Source organism: Lolium perenne, chromosome 4, assembly GCF_019359855.2.
Source record: "Lolium perenne isolate Kyuss_39 chromosome 4, Kyuss_2.0, whole genome shotgun sequence".
Taxonomy (NCBI): Eukaryota; Viridiplantae; Streptophyta; class Magnoliopsida; order Poales; family Poaceae; genus Lolium; species Lolium perenne.
Window position 1 is genome coordinate 337,105,393 of NC_067247.2, and position 23,105 is coordinate 337,128,497.

General features: G+C 43.8%; 3 protein-coding genes across 3 annotated transcripts; 2 read left to right on the forward strand and 1 right to left on the reverse strand.

The window, feature by feature from the left end:
- The first annotated feature begins 6,785 nt into the window (after positions 1–6,785).
- On the forward strand, positions 6,786–11,294 carry LOC127296567 (probable protein S-acyltransferase 22). The gene is made up of 8 exons (XM_051326685.2): positions 6,786–7,342; positions 7,457–7,750; positions 8,254–8,322; positions 8,413–8,484; positions 8,726–8,854; positions 8,978–9,058; positions 9,652–9,843; positions 10,347–11,294. The coding sequence occupies exons 1-8, from the start codon at positions 7,187–7,189 to the stop codon at positions 11,046–11,048; spliced, it is 1,695 nt and encodes a 564-aa protein (XP_051182645.1). The 5' UTR covers positions 6,786–7,186; the 3' UTR covers positions 11,049–11,294.
- Positions 11,295–11,689: 395 nt separating this feature from the next.
- Positions 11,690–14,316, reverse strand: LOC127296568 (vesicle transport protein GOT1). The gene is made up of 7 exons (XM_051326686.2): positions 14,166–14,316; positions 13,714–13,790; positions 12,648–12,739; positions 12,473–12,553; positions 12,298–12,395; positions 12,029–12,110; positions 11,690–11,923 (listed from the first exon to the last, which is right to left on the reverse strand). Exons 2-7 carry the CDS (start codon positions 13,742–13,744, stop codon positions 11,885–11,887), a joined length of 423 nt encoding a protein of 140 aa, XP_051182646.1. The 5' UTR covers positions 13,745–13,790; positions 14,166–14,316; the 3' UTR covers positions 11,690–11,884.
- A 3,661-nt stretch (positions 14,317–17,977) lies between these two features.
- LOC127296569 (disease resistance protein RPM1-like) lies at positions 17,978–22,282 on the forward strand. Its single transcript, XM_051326688.2, has 2 exons — positions 17,978–18,135; positions 19,310–22,282. Exon 2 carries the CDS (start codon positions 19,314–19,316, stop codon positions 22,038–22,040), a length of 2,727 nt encoding a protein of 908 aa, XP_051182648.1. The 5' UTR covers positions 17,978–18,135; positions 19,310–19,313; the 3' UTR covers positions 22,041–22,282.
- Positions 22,283–23,105: the final 823 nt, after the last annotated feature.

The following is a 23,105-nucleotide window of genomic DNA, read 5'->3' on the forward strand; positions in this document are numbered from 1 at the left end:
CATAAGTCATTTTTGAAATGATTTTTGCAATAAGATCATTTAGCCTTATATAGTAAAATCAAGTTGTAATTGAGGCTCAATGAGGGGCGGGGGATTACTCCCCCTATGTGAAAGCGCAAATGTCATGAGACCTCGAAGAGACGTGCTTGGGTCCATATAAGGACATTGGGTCTATTTATGTTGCACACATAGGTATGCATCATACCAAGATATGGTAAGATGACTATCCCCATATGTGCTATGCCTCTAAGCTAGATAACAAGATAAATGCAAGAATATAGTGCAAGAAGTTAATCAATCCAAGTTTTTAGGATCAAGAATACCAAGTTCTCCTCTCAAGTTAACAAACTGGGCTTCATCCAAAGGCTTAGTGAAAATATCCGCCAATTGGTAGGTTGTTCCCACATGAGTGAGATCAATATCCTTATTGGCAACATGATCACGAAGGAAGTGATGGCGAATGTCAATATGTTTGGTGCGACAATGTTGAACCGGGTTATTGGCGATCTTAATTGCACTTTCATTGTCACAAAGAAGAGGCACCGTACCAAGAGACACACCATAGTCTTTCAAGGTTTGCTTCATCCATAACAATTGAGTGCAACAAGATGCCGCGGATATGTATTCGGCTTCGGCGGTGGATAGAGCGGTGGAGTTTTGTTTCTTGGATGACCAACTCACCAATGACCGGCCAATAAATTGGCAAGCCCCGGAGGTAGACTTCCGGTCAACCTTATCACCGGCCCAATCGGAATCCGAATAGCCAATGAGTTCAAAGGTTGACCCCTTTGGATACCATAGCCCGAGAGTAGGAGTGAGAACAAGGTATCTTAGAATCCGTTTGACCGCCATTAAATGTGAAAGATCGAGATGTCGCCTAGAGGGGGGTGAATAGGCAATTAAAAACTCTTGCGGATTTGTCTTGTAAGAATGCGGAATTAAACTAACGTTTAGTTTACAAGCACAAACCCTAAGTATGCTAAGCTCAACTAAGTGTAACAATAGCAACTAGAGCTAAGCAAGATAGGCACAAGATATATGTAGCACAAGTGATAGCAAGATATATGAACTTCAAGCACGATGGCTATCACAAGGAAAGAGAGCTCGGGTATAGAAATAACCGAGGCACGCGGAGACGAGGATGTATTCACGTGTTCCCTTGCTTTGCAAGAAGGTACGTCACATTTGGAGGAGTGGAGGTCCCACGAAGGATTCCCCGCGCCACGAAGGCTCACCCTATTCTCCGAACCACACCCACGAAGGATAATGGCCCTTTCCTTATGGTTAGCTTTTCCTCCGCTCCGGAGATGGCAAGCTCCACAACCACTTCACAAGCTCCATGAAGGAGAAGCCCGGGCCTCTTCACAATCTTCTTGAAGAGATCACCGAAACACCAACCGCCAAGCCAACTAGGAGGTCTCCCTCCAAGAGTAACAAGCTCACGGTCTCTCACTCGAACTAATCGTGGTGGAGAGCTCAACACTATGCAATGATGCAAAGCAAGAACACTAGAGGTGTTCAAGTCATTCACCCTCAAATCCCACCCAAGCAACAAATTCTAAGATGAGATTGGAGAGGAAGAACAATGGGGAAAGTCAACAAAAGACTCCAAGATCTAGATCCCAAGAGTTTCCCTCACTTAGAGAAGAAATGGATCGGTGGAAGTGTAGATCTAGATCTCCTCTCTCAAATCCTCAAATATGAGCAAGAATGGTTGGAGGAATCAAGGGGGAGAGCAAGTTCTTCAAATGCAACAATGGAGGAGAGAGAATAGGAATAACTAAACAGCCCAAGGTGGAAGAAGGGCTATTTATAGCCCAAGAGCAAATATAACCGTTGGGAAAAATTGGGCTTTGAGGAATCCGGTCAACCGGCCCTGGGACCGGGCGGTCCGGCGAAGGGCCCGGTCAGACCGGGCCAGTGACCGGAACGGCCGGTCCAAACCGGGCCACCGACCGGGCAGCAACCAGACCAAGCTGAAAAGCTTACTGGATAGTGCCCGGATGGCACCGGTCCAAGGGCCGGTTTGAACCGGGCCATCCGGTCAGACGGACGGTCAAGCCGGGCTAGGAACCGGGCCAACTGAAAATCTTACTGGATAGTGCCCGGATGGCACCGGTCCAAGGGCCGGTTTGAACCGGGCCATCCGGTCAGACGGCCGGTCAAGCCGGGCTAGGAACCGGGCCAGCAGGAAAGCATGTTATACAAAAACTGTGATAACTTTTGTGTCCGGACCCCGATTGACATGAAACCAATTTTGTTGGAAATATGGAGACTCCTCACAGAATATTTTATATGATTTTAGAGAGGAAGTCTCCCAACGTCAAGAAACGGTGAAGGCGTCCAAACTCGAAAACGCAATAGAGGATGCATGCGGATTCCGGTTTCGATGAACTTGGGCTTGTTGTAAAGCTAGCAACAAGCTCAAGAACCTCACACAGAGAAACACCAAGAAGCAATAGGGACATGCAAATTATGCAAAGGATTGAGCTCCCTAAGACGATGCGATCAAGTTACCCAACCGAAAGCCCCTCTTAATAGTGTGGCTATCTATCCTATAATCCGGTCTCCCATCAACCACCTTGAGACTGGTAAAAGGAAAACCTATCAAGGCCATACCTTTGCCTTGCGCATCCCGCTTGATCTTGATGATAACTCTTCAAGCTCCACTCAAGCCGGAATGCCTCACTTGATCATAGTTGCTCCGTGAAGACTCACAAATGCTCCCCCATACACCATGATGGGAAAGCTCCATTGAAGCATATCTTCACATGTCCATTATCACCAAATGGACGGCAAGCTTCAAGCATATGATCCTCTTGAGATGCTCAACTTGAACTTGCCCAACTCAACCTTGATGACGATCACCACTTGATGTCATCCTCTCATGGGCTATATGAGATCTCCCTTTTTATGCATGCCCATGGAAAGATACCTAACCCACATACACAACACAAGGACACATATATGATGGGTTAGTTCATAAAGCATAATTGACAAGGCTTACCATACCACATGACTTCACGTGGCACATTCTTCATGCTTCATGTGTTGACCAAACTTGAATCTATTCTTCACTCTTTGTATTGGTCAACCTTGTATCTTCTCATGCTCTATCATACTATCTTGAGGTGTATAAAGAATTCTTTACTTGGAATCAAGCACTCAAGATCTTGATCATTCATTGCTTATCACATAAGCTAGAGCATGGCTAATATTGAGTTCCACATAAGAACTCCATCTTCATTTCTTCTTCTTGATCATATCACATATATATCTTCAAAACGATGATCTTGATGCCAATACACAAGGTATACTTTTATCTTCATGGCATCCATACTTGAATCCAACACATGGAGTACAAGTAGTACCTATGGAATATTCCTTCATATAAACTCAATGAAAACATTAGTCCATAGGGGTTGTCATTGATTACCAAAACCACGCATAGGGGCAATATACCCTTACAAAATGGCTCTCTTTAGGAGCGGATTGAAAACGAGCACACATCCCTACACTTAGCATGATATCCGGCCTAGAGGCACAAAGGTAGAGCAAGGATCCTATCATGGAGCGGTATACCTTTATGTCCACATCCTTCTCACTGTCACATGAGCCAAGTTGCCCCTTTACGGGCATGGGTGTCTTCATTGGGCTTGCATTGGTCATGTTGAATTTCTTGAGCATGTCCTTCACATACTTTTCTTGAGAGATGAAGGTGCCTTTTGCAAGTTGCCTCACTTGGAAGCCTAGGAAGAACTTCAACTCTCCCATCATGGATATCTCAAATTTCCTAGTCATCAATAGCTCAAAAGATTTGTTATGATTGGGGTTAGTTCCACCAAAGATAATATCATCAACATATATTTGACATATAAATAAGCCACCCCCTTTAACCCGCTTGGTGAAAAGGGTGGAATCGACCGTACCAATGCAAAACCCATCATGTAGTAAGAAATCCCTAAGGAACTCATACCAAGCACGTGGAGCTTGCTTGAGACCGTAGAGTGCCTTATGGAGTAAATACACGTGGTTGGGTCGGCATGGGTCTTCGAAACCCGGGGGTTGAGCCACATATGCGGTTTCTTTTAGGGGACCATTCAAAAATGCACTTTTCACATCCATTTGATATAGTTTGAAATTGTGAAAAGATGCAAATGCAAGCAAAAGACGAATAGCTTCAAGACGGGCTACCGGCGCAAAGGTATCAAACCGCCGGAAAACCTTGCCAGCCCTTACGGACTGGGCGTGAAATGGACGCATGGATGCCTCGTGCCACATAAGTTTTCGATGGTGGGGCCGATGTGGCAGCAACACAAACGACGTGTCACCTTTTAACTGGCCACGTAGATGTGGTCGAACATCGTCTTTAATGGACGCACTTGTTCCCGAGGATGCGATGGAACAAGAGACCACCAGCTCACGCCACTCGCCGAAGACAGAGCTACCACCATCTTCAATGCACACACCTTCCTTTACTATAAACCCCGCCCTCCTCAGCATGCCCATTTCCATTCATTCCCTTCGCTCCTCCAAAAACCCTCGCCGCCACCCACCTTATTCTCAAGCGATGGCGCACAACAACGAAGTCGGCGACATCGACACCAATACCAGCGGCAAGGCCGACGTGCACCGCTTGCTAAACCTCAATCCTGAGGAGGTGGTGTTGATTCACAAGGTTGGTCTCCTTGTGCCGACGTTTTATCGGCTTCCACACGGCTGACACATGTCGAACGACGGGTACGTGGTCCCGTCGTTGCCATAGGACGGAGCTCCACACCCTCATGGCGGAGCGTCGGGCACAGTTACCACCAGCTCAGCGGAGCGACCCAGCATGGGGGCCGAACAGTCGGGATCGGCTTGTGTCTTTCAACGCAAGCAGGAGGCGGAGATCGCCCGTTTCACCATCCTCGACTCCGGGCGGTTCAACCGTATTAGCTTGCAAGCGTGGTGGCACGGGCCATACATCGACCAGATGCTCGCCATGCACAACTACCGCTTGTGTTACGACGATGTTCGTCGGGGAGCGTCCTTCCCCACGTAGTCCCGGTCGGGCTCATGCTCATTTAGACCAAGGGTGCGCCATTGTTCCTCGCCTTACCCACCACCACGACACACCGACGGCATCATAATTCGTGATGTGTTGTGCAGGTCTTCTTTGGTGCCGGCTCCCCTTCGCTCAAAGAAGGAGGAGCAGTCCAGGTGCCGCCGCCAACGAAGGAGAAGCATGGTGGGAGATCGAGCTGGAGATCCATGCGGTAGACCACGCGTCGGATGACCCGAAAGACGCGCCTAGCCAGGCTCCGCTGATGAACCGATAGGACCGGTTCGCGAACTGGTGGTCACGACGGCCATCGGCAATGTCGTCAACCTTGTGGAAGAAAATCCGGCGCCGGCTCCAAAGGTGGATGGCTATGACAACCTCGACGAGGCGTTCGCCTCCCCCTCTTCCGACAATGGTGGCGATGGCGCAGAGAGCACGTCCTAAAGGCCTTCTATTAGTTTAGTTTTATTTAAAGAGTAAATTCCTGTTTTACCCTTAATTTGATATTGTTGACACTAATTACCCCATTTAGCTAATTTTCATTCTAATTACCCTATTTAGCAAAAGTGTTGCCAAATTCTACTCCTTTTAAAAGATCAACGGATCAGGAGTGTTGTTCAGTTTGACGTAGCACAGGTTTTGACCGGCTTAAGCAGGACACAGTCTGTTCTTTCTTTCAGGGAAGGCATGACCAGTTTTTCATGGTAGAATAAATCAGCGTGTCCAAGGGAGAAGTACTTGCATACTCTATGGGGAGGAAGATCACTTGATTATGTTAAATTATTCTTAAACATTAACATGTTATAGCAACCAGTGGTCAATTGTTTGATTTTGCTTTTTTCTATAATAGTTATAGAATTAAACAAATTGGCATGCGACTGTACCTGCCACTGGGATCCATCGATAAAAAAGACTCACAAAACTTTAGAAGGGGTAAAAATTGACACAATTTTTGCTAAATGTAGGATGACAAATTTCTAAATGGGGTAATTAGTGTCAAAATTATCAAAGTAAGGGGTACAAACTGGAATTTACTCTTATCTAAATGTTTTATTTTAAATTTTGCAATATTTTGTGCAGATTTTAATAAACTTCTGTGTATATTTGAATTTATGAGGTTTCAAAATTATAACTTTTTTGAGGCCGGCCGTATGAGACGCACCGGCTTCCCTATTCTTAGGGAGGTGCTGCCGACGCTTTCAATAACAGTATGCCAAAAGGCTCTTAATTGCCTGAGTAGAGTAGCGGAGGTTGGATGTTCTTTCGCCGCTAATCATGGTCATGGCACTATGGTAGCCACCTGGTTACAGTCCCGCGCGTGGAGTTCGGTTTTGCGCGAGAAAAGGCTCGGTCGTTGGGTCACGCGCTAATTGCTTCAATTGTTTTCTTCTTCGGTCGGATCACCCTTTTTGTCTGCCATGCTTTGTGTCCTCTCGCTCGAGGTTCAGATTCAGAATGGTGTAGTACAAGTAAAGCCCATTTTCCAGGTTTTACAAGTAGATAGATAATCGATCGCGCAAGGTTCTCTCGAGTGCTCTGGTGATCGTCTCTGTCAATTCTGTGGAATCAATAACCTCCGACAGGCGACGGTGGCAACATACCTCGTCGTCGGAACGCCATGGACCACGGTACAGAGGTCAAGAGGAGGAGGAGGAAGGAGTAATAAAAGCAGGGGCTCGATGGAAGCGAGGAAGCCCCAAAGGCAGGCAAACACTGACACCATCCCAGCCTCCACAATAATTCCAAGCTCCGGACCGGACCGGACCGCGCAGTAGTCGTCGTCGTCGTCATTGATACTCGCTCGCTCCCCGAGACGCATTGGATGCTCTCCGCCCTCTCTCTCCTCTCTCTCCATTACCGGAGGTCGGAGAGAAGCCACCATTCGGCCATTCCATTCCCCCAACCAAACAAATCACAAAAAACAACTCTTTTTTGGAGCACTCGGCTGGTCCTGCGTAGCGGAGCGCTCGCTTTGCCCTCCGGAATGGGGAAAGAGGAGTGAGGCACGCCGCACGCACATGGCGCTCCAGGATTTCCTGCTTGGCGCTTCTCGGTAGTAGCCCTGGGCTGGGCTGGGCTTGGCCGACATTGCCGTCCGTCTCCTCCTTCGTCCTCGGGGAAGAAAGAAACCGGTCGGGGACAATGAGGAAGCACGGGTGGCAGCTGCCGTACCACCCGCTGCAGGTGGTGGCCATAGCCGTCTTCGCCGCGCTGGGTTTCGCCTTCTACGTCTTCTTCCTGCCCTTCGTCGGCGGCAAGACGGCGCAGTACGTCGCCCTCGGTCTCTACACCCCGCTGGTGAGCTCCCCTCCCGCCCCCCTCCACAACTTAAATCTCCAGCAAGAACAGATCCGGTTACCAAACTGTCAGAGCAATTTCTGCCCAGTAACAACCAGCCCCTTCTTGCTGCAGATTACCAGTGTCGTCGCGCTCTACATTTGGTGCGCCGCCACGAACCCCGGCGACCCTGGCATCTGCAAGTCCACGAGCCACTCCAAGCTAGAGGCGGCTGACAACAGCGAGAAGCTCAGCAGCATGCTCGGGGGGAAGGACTCGCCTTCTTGGCCCAGATGCTCGCAAGTGCTCTGCTTTCTCTGCCTGCCCTTCTCCTGCCTCTGCAAAGGGTGCCTCCATTCCGAGGACCAGCGCTCTGAAGAGAACGCGAGCGAAGAGGGCATGTTCTTCTGCAGCCTATGTGAAGCAGAGGTAGGACTAATAACTCATGTATTGTCTGCAAATTCCATGTTCGTGTGTGACTCTCCAAAAGTATTTAGCAACTTCGTAAAATGTTATCTTCGCATGTGGGAGTACATTCCATCAGCTTTTGTGCCTGGTGTGCAAAGTGTTGATGAATTCGAACTAACATTAGAATGTGCAATGAAGTTTCCTGCAGCTAACTAGTAGAGTGTAGTCAAACATACAAGACAGTGTGCAGTAGTTTGAATCAATTGATGCTGTGATTTCAGTCCAATTCCTGGATGCGTGCTCCGAATATGTATACCTCCACTAAACTCATCGTTTTGTTGCCTTCTAGTTACACAAACTAGCCATTAACCTGCAGTGTGTTATGTGTTCTAAACTGTAGTACAGCATGATGATAAGTGTTAGGTTCTTGTCGCTGCATTAAGCAATAATCTATTTTGTCTTTGAGTGACTTCTTCACCTTTTCTTTGTGACACCTTATCACAAACTGTGTATGTATTATGTAGGTTTTGAAGAACAGTAAGCATTGCAGAGTGTGCGACAAGTGTGTTGATGGCTTTGATCACCATTGCAGGGTAAGATACATTTCCGTTGTTTCCTGCCCTGCTATTGCTGTTCCAAGAACGTAAAAGTCCTATTTCCCTGATGTCCTTGTTCTCTCGCAGTGGCTCAACAATTGCATAGGGAAAAGGAACTACAAGGGGTTCTTCATTCTAATGTCTTCTGCTGTTCTCCTGGTACGTGTGGGTATCTCTATGGGTTGCACAGAATGTGACCTGATAAGAATATATATACAATGAAGGCTACCCTGTAATTGCATCCACCTTCAGTTGCACCATAATGCAAAATCATAACTTCATCAGTCATCATAACATATGCAACCAACTAGCCATTGCATGTAGTTAACACTTTCTTTCCATGTCCTTTTTATTCTGGCTGATCATTGACAGATTTCCATTGTTTGTACACCTTGGGCAGCTTGTAGTTCAGTGGTTGTCAGGAATCCTTGTGATGATTCTCTGCATTGTGAAGCGAGGGGAGTTTTCCAGACAGATCGACTCAAAGTTAGGAAGCAGCTTCTCGACTGTAGCATTTGTAATTGTTGTGGTGAGTTGATAGAACTTTCCTGTCTAATACATGTTTATTGCATTAAGGCACAAAGAGAACGTTTTTCAGTTGTATGCTTTTACATGTTTCTATTCTGATTATGGCATGATTTTACTTTTGCAGGCTACCTGCACCATCCTAGCAATGATTGCGACTATACCACTTGCTCAACTTCTATGCTTCCATATTCTTCTTATCAAGAAGGTAAGTTGCTTTCAGACCACCATCAAAGCTGTGAATGCCAGTTAGAGAGAGGGAGTTGCCATTATTTCATTATGTTGCTTGGTCGATCCTACCTTCCATCTTTCCCAAACTGTGACAACTCCTATTTATTGTTTGGTCCTTATATGATGCTAATTGGCCTACAACCGTCTCCTTTAACTGATACTAATTTCAACTAAGTTAGAAAATTATCTACGTGTTGCCAGAAAGTAATATAGCACACTTTTCCTTAACCCATTATGCTGTTGAAGAGAAAGTTTTCCTATGGCATCTGAACATGTCCTTTTTCTATCATATTTATTGTTCAGCTTGGTCAATCCTCCCTTCAATCTACCCCAAACTATGACAACTCATATTTATTGTTTAGGCCTATTTCCTGCTAATTGGACTGCAACCAACTCTTTTACCTATACTAGTTTCAACTAAGTAAGAAAATATATGTATGCTGCCAAAAAGTCATATAGCGTGCACACGCACACTATTTCCTAACCCATTATGCTGTCGAAGTGATGTTTTCCTATGTTCAATTGAATCCTTTCCTATCACTGGAGGTTATATTTCTTATGTTGGTATAGGGAATTAGTACGTATGATTACATCATAGCTTTGAGAGAGCAAGAGGAGGATCAGCAAGAAGAGGTTGCCGGTCACCAAAGCCCACAGATGTCTATTATTAGTTCTGTTACTGGATTTAGCACGGCAAGTTCTTTTGGTCCACTTCATCGTGGTTCATGGTGCACTCCGCCACGGTTATTCCTTGAAGATCAGGTATGTGACAACAAATAATTCATTTCCACCAGGAGCTATATATAAGAGAGGGGACACAGATCATGGATGTGGAAGTACAACAAAACAGGACACAGTATTAATCCATCTGTTAGGATCTTATCTGTATAAATTTTCTAGTGAAAGCATGTGCTGTTGTTTTGTTCATAAGATGAATATTCATTTGTCTGTCAGTATGAAGCAACTGTGACCAGATATTAGAAGATATTCATGTCTGTTTGGTTAGTGACATTTGACATTTCAATTACATGAACTTGCACATACTCTCAAGCTGTAAGATTAGTATGCTACTATATTTATGTTTGAATAAGCATAATAAATTATCAATGTCATCAAAATCAATTTTACGAATGCCCACTTTTTTACAAATCCCACTTTTACTATTGCATCAGACTCCGCAAGTTTAACTTCTGATGAACAAAAGTTACTAAAAACATCTGAAGAAGTTGTTATAAATGAGCTGATGATTATCCATTCTTTGACAGTTCGATGTCATCCCTCCGGAGATTGGCATGTCCCAAAACCCAGGAAGCAAGAAGATGAAGGTAGCAGATGGAGCAAGAAGACGAAACGGAGCAGTAAAAATCAGCCCCTGGACACTGGCACGCCTTAATGCCGAGGAAGTGTCAAAGGCAGCTGCACAAGCAAAGAAGAAATCCAAGATTCTGAAGCCAGTTGCAAGGCAGGACCCTCCGATCATCCATGAGAACAGGAGGGGGCGATTCCCTGCTGAACTCTCTCTTGACCCCCTCGCAAGGCTATCTGCAAGTGGCACCGAGAGTAACTACAGCGATGCAGGAATGGAAGCTTCTGCCATCCTAGCCCCACTACAGCTCGAAGCGAGAAGTGCTTTTCAGCCAAGTACCGCGGCATCCTCCAGAATTGCTGCCTCGTCACCTGGAAGCAGCTTTGATTCGCCTGATCTCCACCCCTTCCGTATTTCTTCATCCACTGCTGATGAAATGCAGGGAGTCATGTCACATCCAGCTCACATTGAGTTCACAAGGTCAACAAGTGACGGGTATGAAGCGTCGGGAGGTGAAGACAGTGATCGCATCCCATCGAGAATCGTCCACAGATCGGCCAACTGGGCCAACTCCATTCTACATTCCGGTCAGGCAGCCACAGCGCCTGATCAGCACATGCCATCATATGAAGGGTTTCTTAACAACACCAGGTCAAGTTAGTTAGATATGCGTTGCGTCTGTCTAACCAGCTGGAATGGTATGTGGAAACTGCCTGGTGTCTGTTCCTACAGAATGACAGAGCAATGCTCAATGCTGGCGTAATATCGGCTAGTTTTATGGTCTAGGATTAGATTTTGTTAGTGATGTAAGCAGTTCATCAAGTGTTAATTCATGTAAACCTGCATTCTCTTGTTTTGGCAAACGTGAAAGCGAGATGGGCAGATTGAAATTGTTAGGCTTGATTTAGTATTATGTCTATCTAATGATTTAGTATATTAGGATTATTGATGTAGGATTGAGCTGACGATTTACCATTTAAACTTGCAATGGAAACGAAGGCACTACTGAATCATACAAGCACAATGCCACATTCCAGCAAACAAAGACTTTTTATCAGAGCACAAATTCCAAGACTCATGCAAGAACTGCTAAGAACAGGGATGTATATGAATCATGAATTAATTTCAGCTGTAGCGCTTCCTTTCTTCATCATTGAAGAGCACACAGAAATAAATGGAACACAAGCTCAAGTGCGGAATATCCATATCTGAAGCTGACATAAGTACAAAGCAGAAAAAGAGCACAGCATACAGCTTCTACTTCAAGAGCATTCCTCTACAGCTACGTATTTTCAACCCATATTATCAGACAACTTGCATCTTGGTCTTGGACAAAACCAGTCGGTAGGGATTTGGTGTAATTTACAAAGAACAGTCCCACCAGTAAGTAAATGGGTAGAAGAAAAGACCACACTAGCATAACTATTCACTGTTGTCCCCAAGGAAGAAAAAGAAACTTCATTTGCTACATCATAAGAAACATTGCGCGAGAGGTTATTACACCGGCACCCGCTTTCCCCTGTATCGGTCAAGGAACTGCAGACAAGTGAAATTGGACTAATCAGAATCTGAAACAGATCAAGCCTGAAGGAAAACTGGTTGTCTAAGCAACAAAATGAGAATGTCTGCTGCAGTCCATACCGATGTGACAAATGGTTGCTGAAAAATCCAGCCAAGGATGGGAATCCTTTGAAGGAAAACTGCAAGAGTTGGCCAGAATCCACTGCAATAGAATGCAAATCAATGTCATGTACACATACAACTAAACTTTTTATGAGAATAGTGGATTTTCTAGTGAACATGTTGGTTTTGAAGATAATTGTCGGCATAACATTGTACATCCTTTTAGGTTTTGACTAAACAAAAAATGGCAGGTTTAATTCAAGAGAGAAACAACAAAGAAATCAAACCTGAAGAGTACGACAAAGCCATATGCCTCTAAGAGCATGCCAAAGAAAGGCCATCCAATGAGAACCAGGAAAAAGCCAGCACCAAAAGAGATGGTACCCTGTTCATTGCATCAAGTTAGTTATACAATACAAGTGTTGAATCAGAGCAGCTATAGTGATTTAGTGGTTGCCCAACCTTGTAATTCTTAGGCTTTGTGAAAAACTGCATAGTTGATTTCAGACCAATTGTCAAACCCAAACCTGACAGGAAAAGTATCTGAAAGAAAACATGCGAAAAAGTTAACCATATGCATACTAGTCAATTCAGCTATTCAAAAGATCAAGGAAATGGCTGAGAAAAAGAAACTTACATTGCCCATCGCAATAAGCCCCTTGTCAAAGAAGAAAACAATTCCCAGGAAGGAGAAGAATACTCCAAAGCCTGTCAGGCCTAGCCCAATCTCTGATGAAGATAAAATGCACGTGTCATAAACTTTTGAGTGAGAAGAACAAATTGAGGCCTAGACTGCATAGTCCATAACACATCGTCCCTAACATGACTTGCATAATGTCACTGAAGCAATAAATAAGCTCACACCATCAGTTGAGCAAAATACCATAAAACATCTACTTTCTATACTTCAACTTTAAAAGGGGCTGCACTGGCAAAAGCTCGCAGAAGCCACAAGCCTTGCAGATTTTCCTTACAGTACATTTTTTAAGAGGGCGGTATATTCAACGGAACAATTCTACCGCAATGGCATCAAATCAGAAAAACAAAATTGACCAGCAGCGAAGAAAAAATTAAGATAGCTGACCATTTGCCACTATTGAACTGGGCAAGCACAATGGCTTCACCAGTAGTCGATTCGAGACTGGTAATTGACCATGGAGTGGTACCATGCATTGTTCTGGTTTTGAAACGCTATTCCTATCTTACCCAAGTATCGTTGCCCCAAGGCAAAATCTACACTAAACTCTGAATGTTAGAATTTCACTCTCGCTACAAGGCTGATATGATTCTGTCCCAGAGTTTCGTGTACTGCTGCAGCTTACTTGTAACTAGCTATACGGGGCAAAACTGCCAGGGTAGGGTCAGGGAAACACACATGTTATCTGACACCGTAGATGATTGACAAACGATACGTGGTAAACCTCTGATGTGTCGGCGTGCTCATAAATTGTTCATCGGGAGATATGGCATACAGGGCACTGACAATATAATGAACAGATGCATGGAACAGAACCAAACTGTGTACCATATGCGTGCCTTATAAAGGAAAATATAATGCCCAAGACTGTTTTTCCAGTATTATTAACATTTGCGACACAACTGCAAACTGGTAACGCATTAAGACTATAATTGTTCCAATCAGTAGACACATACGAAACAAACTATAGGAGAAGTTGACAAGAATGGTAAAGGCAGGTCCATACTCTTGAGGTCATTCATCTCAAAGGAAACCATCTTATCCAGGAACAGCGAAGGCACCGGTGAAGAATATCACGAGACCCTGCAGCCACAAACAGGTTAAAATTAGAGACAGCGTTGTGGTGGCCGTCAGTAAGCCTTAACAGAGCTCCAGAAGCGAGCGCCGAACCCCCTAAGTAAGTAGGTTCGGAAATCGCCGTTTTCTCTTTCGGGCAGCACTAGGTTTCAAATCTAGAGCCAACACGGCATATCATGGCGGATCAGCATCGGCTCGAGGAACGCGAATAACCTAAGTCGGTCTATTCACGGACCATCACGGCATTCTGCGCGCCGGAAGATGGTCGTGAGGGAGGGGCGGATCTCGACGGCGTGCCGGGAGTGCCAGCGGCGCATCCAGAAGTTGTGGAGGTCAGTGGGATTTAACTAATCGCTGGATCAGAAAGAAAAAAAAACTCACCGGAGACTTGCAGGATCTCGATGTCTCGGCGAGGAAGAACAGGAGCGGCGGCGGCGCGTGAGGGGCGGGAGCGGTCGGAGCCGGGGGTGGGGGCGGCGGATTGAGGCGGCTCGGCGGCGTTTGTGTTGTGCCGACGGGAGGGGGCGGGGGTCTCGGCCGGTGCGTGCTTTTTTTTTCTGTTGGGGAATGGAGATACGGGGATAGAACGGGAAGAACGTGAATTATAGCGATGGTTTTCGTGGGGATGACTCGTCCCTTGTGTACACGTGCACTGTGGTGCTGTGAACCATCCGATGGGGAATCTACGTTCGATCTGGTGGCTAAGCAACATGTGCCCCGACATTTTGAGGTGACGCCCAAGCTTTGCTTTGCAGGCTCCAGTCCTCACCTGAAGGCTCAAGTGACCGTCCTCTGATATTGCTATACTTTCGATAACAAGAACATCATCGGCATTAAAACCTCTTTTCGATATTTAACCGGAAACTAAAAGCTAGAAAACTGATGATATGCACCTGGTATCGTACAAAACATATTTCAAAAAATGGAAAAATTTAGGAAATTTTTTTTGGCATGTAGAGCGGCGCCTAAATTTACAAAAAAAATCGTGCCGTGTGCAAAATGATAAGAAAATGTCTCGAGAATTGCATTATTTTAGCATCAAAATTTATCTTTTTTTATACACGGCACAAAACATGTCGGGTTTTTTTTCCGAAACAACTTTCTGAGCATGTAACATGCCAATATATACGCGAGGCATTTTTCGTATTTGTTTGACATTTTAAAACAAGTTCAAAATGCATTTCAAATAATTCGTGCACCACCTCGGTGCAGAAGAACCCTGTCGTCTTAAAAACGACAAAGTAAGTGTTAGGCATGTGATTTCTCATGTTCGCACGATCCAAACTTCAGCTGTATAAACTCTAATCCATAAACCAAACTCTTCGGCGCCGACCATGAAGCCACATGAGGCAAATTCATGAAATGCACATTCTGCTAAATTTTACTCACTCTGTCCCAATAGTAATATGAGATGTTGCTACATTTTTTTTTTTTTTTGCTTTGCAGGCTCCAGTCCTCACCTGAAGGCGCAAGTGCTATCGTCCTCTGAGATTGCTATACTTTCGATTAACAAGAACATCATCGGCATTAAAACCTCTTTTAGATATTTAACCGGAAACTAAAAGCTAGAAAACTGATGATATGCACCTGGTATGTACAAAACATATTTCAAAAAATGGAAAAAAAATTAGGATTTTTTTTGGCATGTAGAGCGGCGCCTAAATTTACAAAAAAAAATCGTGCCGTGTGCAAAACGATAAGAAAATGTCTCGAGAATTGCATTATTTTAGCATCAAAAATTATCTTTTTTTATACACGGCACAAAACATGTCGGGTTTTTTCCGAAACAACTTTTTGAGCATGTAACATGCCAAGATATACGCGAGGCATTTTTCGTATTTGTTTGACATTTTAAAACATGTTCAAAACGCATTTCAAATAATTCGTGCATCACCTCGGTGCAGAAGAACCCTGTCGTCTTAAAAACGACAAAGTAAGTGTTAGGCATGTGATTTCTCATGTTCAAGCGATCCAAACTTCAAACTTCAGCTGTATAAACTCTAATCCATAAACCAAACTCTTCGGCGCCGACCATGAAGCCACATGAGGCAAATTCATGAAATGCACATTCTGCTAAATTTTACTCACTCTGTCCCAATAGTAATATGAGATGTTGCTACATTTTTTTTTTTTGCTTTGCAGGCTCCAGTCCTCACCTGAAGGCGCAAGTGCTATCGTCCTCTGAGATTGCTATACTTTCGATTAACAAGAACATCATCGGCATTAAAACCTCTTTTAGATATTTAACGGGAAACTAAAAGCTACAAAACTGATGATTATGCACCTGGTATGTACAAAACATATTTCAAAAAATGAAAAAATTTAGGAAATTTTTTGGCATTTTCAGCGGCGCCTAAATTTACAAAAAAATTGTGCCGTGTGCAAAATGATAAGAAAATGTCTCGAGCATTGCATTATTTTAGCATCAAAATTTATCTTTTTTATACACGACACAAAACATGTCGGTTTTTTCCGAAACAACTTTGTGAGCATGTAACATGCCAAGATATGCACGAGACATTTTTCGTATTTGTTTGACATTTTAAAACATGTTCAAAATGCATTTCAAATAATTTGTGCATCACCTCAGTGCAGAAGAACCCTATCGTCTTAAAAACGACAAAGTAAGTGTTAGGCATGTCATTTCTCATGTTCACACGATCCAAACCATAAACCAAACTCTTCGGCGCCGACCATGAAGCCACGTGAGGCAAATTCATGAAATGCACATTCTGCTAAATTTTACTCACTCTGTCCCAATAGTAATATGAGATGTTGCTACAACATGGTAATTCATTTATTGGTTGCAATAAAAATTTATTAACATCTTATATTATGGAAGAGAAGTGCTGATTATTGGGATTTTCTTCGAATCATTCACACTTTGCTCCGCGGTAAAAGTTAGACGAGGAATGAGAACTTCAAATAAAGAACGGGAAGGAGACGAGGGAATGAGATTTCGAGAACTCATATTTTTCATGTTTCTATCTATCAATTCACTGAGGGAAGGGACACAAACACTAAAAATATACAACGTTGTTTTTGGGTATTGAATACTTAGAATTAGGCTATCTGTATTGTAATTTCAACGAACACATATAAGCGTGATGCCGTGATGCTGATGGTATTGTTGATTGCATGCCAAAACAACATCTCATCCCCATCCTTGACGTCTTCTCTATGATCTCTATCTCCTCGGCATCACTGCTAATACAAAAGTCCACCTCATTTGACCGTGCACGAATTAGAACAAAAACACGAAAACACAAAACTTACACAGACAGCCATGAAGCCACATAAAGCAAATTCATAAACCAAACTCTTCGTCACCGACCATAAAGCCACATAAAGCAAATTCATGAAATGCACATTCTATTGAAATGAAGGAAAGTTTCTAAGTTTTAGTGTCTAGGCTAAATTTTACTCACTCTGTCATGTAGTAATAAAAGATGTTGCTGCAACATGCTAATTCATGTATTGGTTGTAATAGCATTTTATTAATATTATGGAACATATGAAGTACTACTATTTATTGGAATTTTCTTTGAGTCCTTCACACTTTGCTTCTAGCTGAAAGCTAGCCGATGAAAGAGGACTTCAGATAATCGGGAATGGGACGACGAAATGAGGTCGTGAACTCGTGGTTTTCATGATTCTATCAATTTGGGGAGGGAAAGGACATAGTAAACGCAAAAAAAAAAAATAATGTTGTCTTCCGATATTGAATACTTAAAACTAAGCTATTTGTACTGTAATTTCAGCGAACATACATAAACGCGTTGCTGATGGTATTGATGATTGTATGCCAAAATACCATCTCCATCTCCATCCTCGACGTCTTCTCTCCTTCCTCGGCGTCATGGCTAATACAAAAGTCCAGCTCATTTGACCGTGCAAGAATTATACATTAGAAGAGAACTGGTTAGTTCTCAATACTGATAATTAGTCCTCCCATTTACATTTTTTTTTTACAAAAACACAAGGTTTGAGAAACAAGTTTGCCTCAAATCGCTGTCGCCTGCAAGTGGTGTACTTGCCAAGTTGCCAAGTGCAGCCCCATGACGCGTTAGCGTCTGCAATACGCGTCAAAGTCGCGCTAGACCATTTATAGGCATGACCGTAGAATTTGTCAAGTCTTCCAACGCAAAATAGAAAAGAAAAAAAAAGAGAAGAGGAGCAAATGGACAAATAGCCAAGGCTATGACCCAGAAAATAACGAAGGTTCTCCGAAAAAATCATGCCTTCGTAAGAGATAAAGAAGCGACGAGACGGAGCTAGTTCGTTGCTCCAGTCCCAAGTCCAGGTCTCCCCCCAGTCCACAGACAAGCCAGAGCTCCGGCGCGATCAACAGGTGCGTACATGTTCTTCCTTGAGCTATGTAGATTGACAATACTAGTTCCTTAGCTCATCTTCCTTGTTTAGTTTGATTCCGTCACTGCTCAGTGGTATACTGAACACTGTGAACTCTGAACTAGTACTTTCTGCCGGTCCTTGGAGTGTCTAGATCGATGTCTCCGAGCTGATACGGATGCTCTGCGTTTCCGTCCTGATTTAATCCGCAGTTCTGCTTCTGGAGAGCCTGCCGTTCGACCGGAGAAATCACTGTCTCTCGATTCAGTTTAGTTCATTTTTTGAGAGGAACGAATGGATTGTGGTTACTGAAGTTCTCATGTGAGTTGACTTCAGTTTTTCCACCAGAAGATGCATCTCTCCCTCTCTCCGCCCGGACTTACAGATCCAATCTCCTTTCAGGGATTCCTCGCTAGGCTCGCTAACCTCTCTTGACTGCATTCTTATCTTCTCGTCTTTGACGCCGCGCTGACCGAAGCCTCGTTTTGCAGCCTTCCAGCACTTGCGCATTCGATTCTGATGTGAATCTGAAGTTCCATCTTTTGAATTTTGATGATAGCTTTGTGCCCTGTAGTATTGGTTCCAAATTAGTACCAAATCTAATTAGTTTGTGGGGTCAATCGCACCCATGACTCGGATTCCGAGCTACTCCCTCCGTACTGGATTATAGGGGTAATATATCCTGCTTGACTGATTAATAGTCTCCTTGTTAGGTAATAACTTTTTTTTGTTTGAAAATCTATCAAGTCAGATTAGTTGAAAGTCACAAGTGAATCTATTCATGTTATACATTTTATCTGACCCATGAGCAAAACTCTACTATATCTGTTAATCTCTTTCCTTATCTGTTATTTATGGACCCTCATTTAGTAGTTCTATCATGTCAGTATCAGATGACGAAAACTGATGATTACATATTTATCTGGTGCTGGTAGTGGCACCATTGCTAATTGTCGGCTCGGTACATTGTTAAAATTCGATGTAAATATCAACGGAGTTACACATTCCATCCGTGCATGAAACCAGTGGAGTTTAAGTGCCAACAATAGTAGGAATTTATCTACCATTGGACAAAGTTTCTCTTTAAACATATGAGTTAACTTGAGACCTAAGTTTTCTTGGATCTAATTTGTTGGTTTCCCATTTAACACGTGATAACTGTTTATATTCTTCAGCACAATGACGGAGGCGGTGCTCCTTGCTATCAAAAAGATTGGGAATGCTTTAGCTGATGAAACTGCCAAGCAGTTGGTGGCCAAGCTGTCAGAAAAGGTTAGTAATCTGATTGATCTGGACGACAAGATTGATCATATAAGGAAGCAGTTACAGACTATGAACAATGTCATAGAGCAGATAGGCACGACATACCTTACTGACAAAACTGTGAAGGGTTGGATCGAGGAGGTCAGGAAGGTGGCCTACCGTGTTGAGGATGTAATGGATAAATACTCATATCACTGTCTTCAAATGGTGGAAGAACGGTTTCTGAAGAAGTACCTCATTAAAGGAACCCATTATGTCCTGGTTTTCAGTCAAATTGCTGATGAGGTAGTCAAGATAGAGAAGGGGATCGACCAAGTTATCAAACTCAAGGAGCAGTGGTTGCAACCATCCCAGCTTGCCCATGACCCGTATACTGAGATGGAAAGACAACGGTCCCAAGATAGCTTCCCTGAACTTGTGACAGATGAAGATCTTATTGGAATCGAAGACAACAGGAGAATGCTGACTGAATGGCTGTACTCGGATGAGATAGACAGTAAGGTGATAACGGTGTCAGGTATGGGCGGGTTGGGAAAAACAACCCTCGTCACAAATGTGTATGAACGTGAAAAGCTCAAGTTCCAAGCTCGTGCATGGATGGTTGTGTCTCAGACCTACACTGTGGATGATCTGTTGAGGAAGTTACTCAGGAAGATTGGCTACACCGAACAAAAAGGATCATGTAACATTGACAGGATGGATGCGTATGACTTGAAGGAAGAAATAAAAAGAATGCTCAAAGATAGGAAATGTTTGCTTGTATTAGATGATGTCTGGAACCAGGAGGTGTACTTTCAAATACGTGATGCATTCCAGAGTTCTCATGGAAGTCGCATCATCATCACGACACGGAGCAATCATGTTGCTGCTCTTGCTCCCTCAACACGCTGTCTTGATATCAAGCCTTTGAGGGACGCTCACGCATTTGAACTCTTCTGCAGAAGGGTCTTTTATAGCAAAAGGAACCATGAGTGTCCCAGTGATCTGAAGAAAATTGCTACTTCTGTAGTGGATAGGTGCCAGGGCCTGCCACTAGCAATAGTAACAATGGGTAGCTTCTTGTCTTCAAGGCCACCAACACAATACATATGGGAGCAAATATGCAATCAATTTCGAACTGAACTGTCTAGAAGTAATCATGTCCGGGCAGTTTTAAATCTGAGCTATCATGACCTATCTGGAGACCTCAGAAACTGCTTTCTGTACTGCAGCCTGTTCCCTGAAGACTACCAAATGTCAAGGGAGAACCTAGTGAGGCTATGGGTTGCAGAAGGCTTTGTGTTAAGCAAAGAAAATAGCACCCCGGAGGAGGTGGCTGAGAGAAACCTAATGGAATTGATCCACCGCAATCTGCTCATAGTCAAGGAGACAGATGAACTTGGGAGGGTGAGTAGCTGCATGATGCATGATATTGTGCGGGACCTGGCTCTTTGCATTGCGAGAGAGGAGCGGTTTGTATCCGCAAATGATTATGCCGCAATGACAAAGATGGATAGGGATGTTCGTCGTCTGTCATCATGCGGATGGAAAGAGAACAGTGCACCAAAAGTTAAACTTCCACGTCTTCGAACTCTGGTGTCATTGGGATCAATTTCGTCCACACCTACCATGCTATCCTCAATTTTGTCTGAATCTAGCTACCTGACTGTCCTCGAGCTACAAGACTCTGCAATCACTGAAGTACCAGAACTGATAGGGAATCTCTTCAATTTGCGTTACATTGGCTTACGCCGCACCATGGTCAAGTCACTCCCAGACTCCGTTGAGAATCTATCTAACCTGGAGACTCTGGACATCAAGCAAACCAATATAGAGAAACTACCAAGAGGGATTGCCAAGATCAAGAAGCTACAACACCTCTTAGCTGATAGATATGTTGATGAAAAGCAATCAAAGTTTCTATACTTTGTCGGGATTCAAGCACCTAAAGACCTGTCCAAAATGCAAGAGCTGCAGACTCTTGAGACTGTCCAAGCAAACAAGGACTTGGCTGAGCAGCTGAAGAGAATGACGCGACTGAGAAGTGTGTGGATCGACAACATAAGCTCTACCGATTGTGCAAATATTTTTGCTACCCTGTCAAATATGCCTCTTCTCTCCAGCTTGCTTCTTTCTGCAAGGGATGAGAATGAGGCACTTTGTTTCGAGACTCTCAAGCCAATGTCTAAACATCTTCACCGGTTAATCATCAGAGGGGGGATAAAGGGAACACTGAAGTGCCCGGTATTTCGTGGCCATGCGGCAAATCTCAAGTACCTAGCTCTAAGCAGTTGTCACTTTGGGGAAGATCCCCTGGGGATGCTTGCATCACACTTGCCGAACCTCACATATCTGAAACTTAACAGTGTGCATAGTGCAGCTATTTTGGTTCTCCCTGCAAATTCCTTCCCTCACCTGAAGACACTTGCCTTGAAGCAGATGCCTGATGTCAACGAGATAAAGATCATGGGTGGTGCCCTTCCAAGCATTGATGCTTTGTATGTCGTGTCGCTGTCGAAGCTTGATAAGGTCCCTCGAGGCATTGAATACCTTAGGTCCCTGAAGAGTCTCTGGCTGTTGGGATTGCACAAGGACTTCAGAACTCAGTGGGACAAGAACGGAATGCACCAGAAGATGATGCATGTTCCAGAGGTTCGCGTGTGAATGTAGCAGAATGGTTCTTTGACAATAGTATTCTTTTGAATCTATGTCATTTTTCCCATAATCTTTCTGGCATTTTATAATTACTAAAGCATCATTTGCAACTGATGTATTTCTGTATTGTAAGAGGGCTATTGATGAAATACTGGTGTTCATTGCCTTTAGGAGGCCCTGCACCTTTTGTGGTATTCCAGCTACATGATTTAATATTGATTTTCGGTAACATGTGTCTATTTTTTATTGAACATACGAGCGAATAATGTTGTTAAAACTGACACCTTTTTTGTTTCAGACATATCGTTACCTATGTTTCTGTGGCATCCTGGTTAGCATTCTCCAAGAGGCATCATTCAGACGTGAGTGTATTATCTGTTCTGTTGCTCATCTGATTCCAGATCACAGAGCATGATTATGATCATTTGTTTGTCCCACGTGTTATTTGATACACTAGGTATAAGAAAAGCAAATCACAGACATTGTCTTATCATGGGCTTTCTTTTGTTCCATACGGAATATAAAATCCTTTACACAGACCTCATCCTGTAAATTTAGAAATTAGCTCTGCTGCCTTGTTGTGAGAAGTGCACTGCAATTAGCTTACCGAAGATTACTGCCTTGTTGTGAGAAATGACACTGCAAATCAGCAATAGTCCAAGTGGAGTCCCTATTTCACAGCCCAACAATCAAGATTCTGTACAGCTAATAAAACAAATGGCTTTTGCATCCATAAGCATTATTCAGGAACCTATAGCTCGCATGGATCGACAAACTTACAGCGAACATTGTCTTTGGCGGCAATCACTCATTGACTCGGTCTCAGTGTTCTGGAATGCTTGTGTCACATCAGTAACTGTCCAAAGATAGATGGCAGACACACTCCATCATGGATCGGCCCGTGGCATCCTCTCGTCATGGCCAAGAGATCCATCTTTCTGGGGACGCAAACGCAAGTCCTTCTGAAAAAGAAATTCAGAAGAAAAGCCTAACTGCTTACCTGAATAAGTTAACGGATAGGCTCACCGTGGCAATACCAACTAGTATAGTCTGCTGCACAGAGCATGAACACCA

Bases quoted from the DNA above. Each gene is read 5' to 3' on its own strand.
- LOC127296569 (XM_051326688.2), top strand. From the start codon at position 19,314: ATGACGGAGGCGGTGCTCCTTGCTATCAAAAAGATTGGGAATGCTTTA.
- LOC127296568 (XM_051326686.2), bottom strand. From the start codon at position 13,744: ATGGTTTCCTTTGAGATGAATGACCTCAAGA. The intron at 12,740-13,713 runs GTATGGACCTGC...TATCTTCATCAG, and splicing joins TGAGATGAATGACCTCAAGA to AGATTGGGCTAGGCCTGACA. The intron at 12,111-12,297 runs GTTTGATTTCTT...ATTCTATTGCAG, and splicing joins GGCTTTGTCGTACTCTTCAG to TGGATTCTGGCCAACTCTTG.
- LOC127296567 (XM_051326685.2), top strand. From the start codon at position 7,187: ATGAGGAAGCACGGGTGGCAGCTGCCGTACCACCCGCTGCAGGTGGTG. The intron at 7,343-7,456 runs GTGAGCTCCCCT...TTCTTGCTGCAG, and splicing joins TCGGTCTCTACACCCCGCTG to ATTACCAGTGTCGTCGCGCT. The intron at 9,059-9,651 runs GTAAGTTGCTTT...ATGTTGGTATAG, and splicing joins ATATTCTTCTTATCAAGAAG to GGAATTAGTACGTATGATTA.